Source organism: Mixophyes fleayi, chromosome 1 (genome assembly GCF_038048845.1).
Source record: "Mixophyes fleayi isolate aMixFle1 chromosome 1, aMixFle1.hap1, whole genome shotgun sequence".
NCBI classification, from domain to species: Eukaryota; Metazoa; Chordata; class Amphibia; order Anura; family Limnodynastidae; genus Mixophyes; species Mixophyes fleayi.
The window spans coordinates 135909629-135915639 of record NC_134402.1 but is presented as its reverse complement, the minus strand read 5'-3'; the positions used below and the strand labels follow the sequence as shown (position 1 = coordinate 135915639).

Here is a 6011-nt window from a genome sequence, read left to right as displayed (position 1 = left end):
GGAGTGGGCGCATGTATGGCGAAGAAGGAGGCACGTATGGGGAGGGTAAAGCTTCCCTGCCAGATTATTTAGTAATGGGCCCTACAGTTTCTGATGGCAGCCCTGGATACATCCAGGTCTGAAAGAGTAGATGAGTCCCCTTGACAACAGACACACCACTCAGACACTTAGGAACACATTCAATTAGCCGTAGAGTGCTTGCGGACCGGTCGAGAAGGCACGCTGCGGCAAAGTATTATCGTGGATTACTCTTCGTTCCCCATAGGGGTGCAAGGAGAAATCTTTAATATTGAGGTACCGTAGTACTGGAAAACACGTGCAGCCGTGATGTTCGGAGGAACATCGTGGCTATTTGAATATGCCCCTTAACGTCCAACTTGCGAACATGTACAAAAACCTTTAATTTTATATGCCAAGAATGCAATTGCTACGACGCATCATTTAAACTTGAATAATGTAACACAGCAGGAACAACTTCCCGATGTGTACAAAAAAAGAAGTTGTCTTTTTTAAATGTTTGCTTCAACACACTTGGCAAATCCTAATCTATGCCTGAGCAACTACTAAAGTCTCAATAAGTGCCTGTGAATCATTTAGAATCCTCTAATTACAAACTAGTTTGAGTGTTTATCACCATCACCCACTAGTTACACCTGCCCCTGGCCTGTTCTAAGGCATGCATGGCTTTCATCTCTTCTGTAGAAGCAGAGTGGCATGCTGAGCCACTGACAATCTCTCTGCACGTCACTTCTGCCCTACAGCGCGCTGTAGGGGCTGTCACTTCCGCCCGCTGTACGCTGTAGGTGCTGTCACTTCCGCCCGTAGAACGGTGGCTCCAAAGGCAAAGTAGGCGGAGCCAGTAGCAATTCCTCTGCTTAGCTCCTTCCCGCCCTCCTTCCTTCCTCTTCCGGTTACGGCGGCACCAGGTATGGCCGTTCTTGTGTATATCGCTGCTTTGCCTTGTTTAATGAATCTGTCTCAATCCTGTTGTACGTGTCGTCTCCGAAGCCCGGGGAGGGAGCGGGGAAGTTGCTGGGACGGTTTCTGAGCGGCTGACGGTTATATTACGTGTTTAGGTAGAAGTGGGGGAGCAGGGCCGCCCTGGATAGTGTCTGCGGGCCTGATGCCGGCAGCTGCCTTCTAGCCAGGAATAGGACCTAACGGGGGATCTGTGATGGGGGGGATTACACGTATTTAGTAGGGATCTAATAGCTTCAAAAGAAGAACGGAGATTATCTCAAGAAAGAGCATCAAATCACCAATCATCCCTTAAAATCATTAAAATAGCAGAATATTAAAAATGTGTATTGTATGTAATAAAGGTATTACATGCTGATACACAGTGATTATACTTTGTTTATTGTGGAGATAATTGGTATATTATAGCTTCAAAGGGTCAGCAAGTCTCTTCCACACTTTTATAAATTCATATATGTTTATGGTAGTATTTATAATATTGCTTCCAATTGCAGAAGTGAAGAGTTTTCTGGTCACTCATTGATCATATTTGTTTTAATTTTCAAGTGTAGTGTTGACTTTGTGGAACTGCTTAATTTATCTTGCATATGTTTTAATCCATGGCAATTATTAAATAACTTATGTCTGTCTGTTTGATACAGAAGGACTTGGATTTGTGATATCCATTTAGATTGTGTTACTTCCAAAGTTAATGTGACAATCAGTATGTGCACACTATGGTTCATGTATTTCTTAGCTTTTTTTTTTACCTTTGTGTTAAAGTCCAACATTGTGAGCTCTGGTAGATGAATAATTATATATGCTGTTAAAGTTGGGCTTGCATATCTGATATAAATATTCTTAATTTGTATTATTGGAAGTGTGTTGCAAGATTTGCTTTTGATGAATTTGCTTATTGAGATGGAAGTTGATTAGAACTCTTTTGATGGTAAACTGTCAAATTATTTTGCAGACTGTGCATTTGCATTGGTTAGTTTAGCTGTACTTAATTCATAAATGCTGTTACATCTAGAGTGAAAACTATTTTACTGTGTTGTAATGAAGTGAAATGTACTAGCGTTTCCTTAGCATAGATGCATTGGATATTTGTTTTTAAGTTAGTCTAAGTATTTGAGATCAGTACTTGGTTCTCTATCTTTTTAAGGTGCTGCATTTGGTATTTGAGAATTATTTTTTCTCTTTTGACATTGGGCATTAGCATTTGTGTTTAAAGTATATGTTTCTGACATGGATGTTTAAATGCTGTCTTTGTTTTGTTCCCTAATAGATATAAAAAATGGTTCAGCGCCTGACATACCGTCGTAGGCTGTCCTACAACACAACCTCTAACAAGACCCGTCTGTGAGTATATCAGTACATGTTACTTTGTAATATTTAGATATTCATGGTATATATAGAGTACCTTATGGGTTGTATTGTTTGTAGGTCTCGGACACCAGGAAACAGAATTGTTTACCTGTACACCAAGAAAGTCGGCAAGGCCCCCAAATCAGCATGTGGCATCTGTCCAGGAAGGCTCCGTGGTGTAAGTACCATTTACATTTAAAATCAGATTGTATTTAACTATACAACACGAAAAATGTTTCTATGTAGGATAATGACTGGACCAGATATTCTTGACTTGTTTCATTCTGTTACCCAGATTAAGTTTACAAATTAGGACCATTGGCCCAGGCTTAAACTACTTCTTTTTTTTTTCTTTTAATTCCGTTAAAATTTATTGGTTTAGTATAACTGTATTAAAAATATAACTTCTAAAATCCCAGTGAGGTAGAAATAAAATGATTTGTTTGCTCATGTCCTTACAGATCCGTGCAGTCAGACCCAAGGTGCTCATGAGACTGTCTAAGACAAAAAAACATGTCAGCAGAGCATATGGTGGATCCATGTGTGCAAAATGTGTTCGTGACAGGTAATTTGTTTAATCTTTTTTCCATGATGCGGTGTAGTTTTATGTTTGAACCTTTTCGTCATTTTGCTTGGTCATTCTGACCCTAAAGGGAAAATTAAGTTTTTGGGGTTTTTTTTTATACTGAGAAACTAATATTCTCCAAAGACACATAATTGCAGTTTAACAGCAAACACTTTTAAAATAATTTCATTTGAAGGTGTCAAACGGCCCTGCTGGCAAAATTGCTTGTCATGGGATGAGCTTCCCAGCTTGATGCTGGCTAAAATGCTATAAGTTTACTATGTAGGCCTATAAGTGTTCGTGTGTCTGATCATACTTGTCTCTTGCTTTAGCCTTGTCTTTGGTTGATAATGGTATGAGTATAGTTATTGGGTATTGGCATACTGGACTAGAAGTTTTGAGGCGGTTCACTGACTCAGTGATGTCACTGGTTCCTAGTGAATTGGAAATTTGTGTAATGTGCACTTCATAAGTTTAAGATATTCACCGTGTTTTAGGTAAAAAACTATTGTCCAGTTTTGAATGATAGATAAAAACATGCTAGATTACACTGATTTGCCGCACTACATGATTAATAGGAATTTTATTCTGCAGTCTCTAGAACTTGGCTATTCTGTTACAGATATGTACTTGGTCTATAGTAGTTTCATAGTGAAGTGTTCCTCCATCCTCTGCTTTAAAGCTTGTATGCACAGGTGGATATTTTGCACTTTATTTAGGCATTGAATGGAACACAACTGGTTTTAAAAAGAGGATCTTAAACTCTTCACCAACTGAGATGAATTAAACACTAAGGGGCATATTCAATTGTTGGCGTTATAGCTAAAATTAACCCGCCATATGCACTATTCCCGCCATTACGGTGATCGTGCACGTAAATACTGGTATAAGGGAGCCGCGAGCTGAAATCCAGCTTACTATTACTGGTAATAGTTTTTCCGCAGCGGAAACTTGAATATGCCCCATAGTTCACAAAGTGGAATGGTGACGCTCAGTTTTCTGTTACACTGATGTTTGCTTCCTTGAAAGGTGGTTTGTTGTATTGTTTTTGGTGGCCTACTAGTCATTAGGTTAAAGTTGTGTTTCACCTTAAGGGGCATATTCAATTAGCTTTTGGATTCGCGGCAACGCGCAGGAACAGCCGCGAAATGTAATACACGGTACCGCAATAACGTGGATTTTCGTTCGCAGCCCATAGGGTTGCGAACGAAAATTCGCGTTAATGCGGTACCGTAATACCCGCAAGAACGCGCACTTTTCGCGGTAACGCGCGTTACCGCGAATCCAAAAGCTAATTATGCCCCTAAGAGTTTGGGAGTATTTGCACCGTTGACTGGTTTGATTGAGTCATGGGAATTAATGGTTAGGACATGTGGAGGAAATATCTTAAATTGTATATAATTGTTTTTTGACATATTTGTTGTCACCCTTATGGTTTAGGCCCTTTTGACTCTTAGGGGCGTATTCAATTGTTAGCGCTAACAAACGAGCGCTCGAAAAATCTTCGCGTTAATATTGTAATTACTCGCGGAATTTCAGCTCGCTGCTCCCTGAGCTGCGAGTAAACTACCGTATTAACGCTTTTTGCTCGCGTTAATATTTTTCGAGCGCTCGTTTTTCAGCGTTAACGCTCACAATTGAATACGCCCCTACACTGTATATGCTTACATCAGTTTGCACAGGGTGCAGATTATTGGTTAATTTCATGTAAAAAAAAAGTACTATTGCTGTGAATAACTAAACTCAAGTCAGAATAATGTATACTAAGAAAACTAATAAAACCTGCTAATGTAAAATTTGCTTATGTGCTGTTTTCATGAAATGCGCTAGGATGGATAAAATGCATTGGTTTTTTTTGGGGGGGGGGTTGTTTTTTTCAATACTAAAGCTGTTCTCTACTTGAGTGTCTCTAGGGAGTGAGAACATATTTTAAAAATATTTGATCACTAAATAACGAGACTTTCTTTTTAACTAATGTACACACTATCATAATATACTACACTTAATCCCTAATATACAAGTGTCTCAGTTGTGTCTGCAGTCTGGTAGCTTGTTTTATTTCTTCCCATCAAGGTTTATATGCATTCAACAGATAAATCTATAAATATTTCACATCATCAATACCTAAACCATTTACCCCTGCTCAGCAAACATTTACAGGAAGCCGTGACTCGTTTGTGTGTGTGTATATATAATGTAGCATGTTATATAAATCTCAAAGAACAGCATAAGATTTCTAAATTAAACCTATTTCCACAGTGTTTGTTAAGCATACAAACTAGAATTAATGCTGCTCGCTAAATCATGTGATGCTGTAGAACAATAAACTATTTGTTTTCTAAATGAAAATATTTGAATACATCTTTTCTTAAATGTTGTAATGTGATGTTCTTATTAAAATTTCTAGAGATTAGTTTTTTGTTGCACTGGTTCTCTTCAGTTGGTTTCCACCTGTTTTGAGTTACCACCTCTTACAGTTTCGCCTGCAGAGTGGGTGGTTACCCCTTCTTCATTTTGCTTTTTTTTTTTTTGCACAACTAAAAAAACTGGTTGAAAATGTACCTTAAAGTATTTTGATATGCTGTGTATCTGTAGCGAAAGTTTGTATGTCATACTGTTGGGTGAAAGGACAATCCTGCAAAGATGGTTTACATAGAATTTGGGGGTGTTAGAGCAGTCAACAGTATTGCCAAAAAGGAGCAGGAGATGCACATTATGTGCTTAGGTATTTGGCGGAGTAGTTTAGCCATAGATAGGAGGGAAGGGTTTTTTGGTGTTTTATTTTTTTGTTTTTTGGGGCTGGAAATGCAATAAATAGTTATTTGGTCATAAGTGTACATCTCGATATTTTCAGGTCGTTTTCTTCCCCTAGCATTAAATTGTACAACAAAATTAATTACCGGTTAAATAGTTGTGGGCCGATTTATGATTTTAAAATAAATACTTCTCAGATTTTGGTTGAGTTTGACATTTCAATTCTTTTCTGCAGGATCAAGCGGGCATTCTTAATTGAGGAGCAAAAAATTGTCATAAAGGTGCTGAAGGCTCAAGCACAGAGCCAGAAGACAAAGTAACATGTTTGTATTGCTCACATCAAAATAAATATTTCTGTTGTATCTTG

At 38.3% G+C, this 6011-nt stretch overlaps 1 protein-coding gene across 1 annotated transcript; it reads left to right on the top strand.

The window, feature by feature from the left end:
* The first annotated feature begins 891 nt into the window (after positions 1-891).
* RPL34 (ribosomal protein L34) lies at positions 892-6011 on the top strand. The gene is made up of 5 exons (XM_075200716.1): positions 892-926; positions 2246-2319; positions 2404-2503; positions 2787-2890; positions 5880-6011. The coding sequence occupies exons 2-5, from the start codon at positions 2255-2257 to the stop codon at positions 5962-5964; spliced, it is 354 nt and encodes a 117-aa protein (XP_075056817.1). The 5' UTR covers positions 892-926; positions 2246-2254; the 3' UTR covers positions 5965-6011.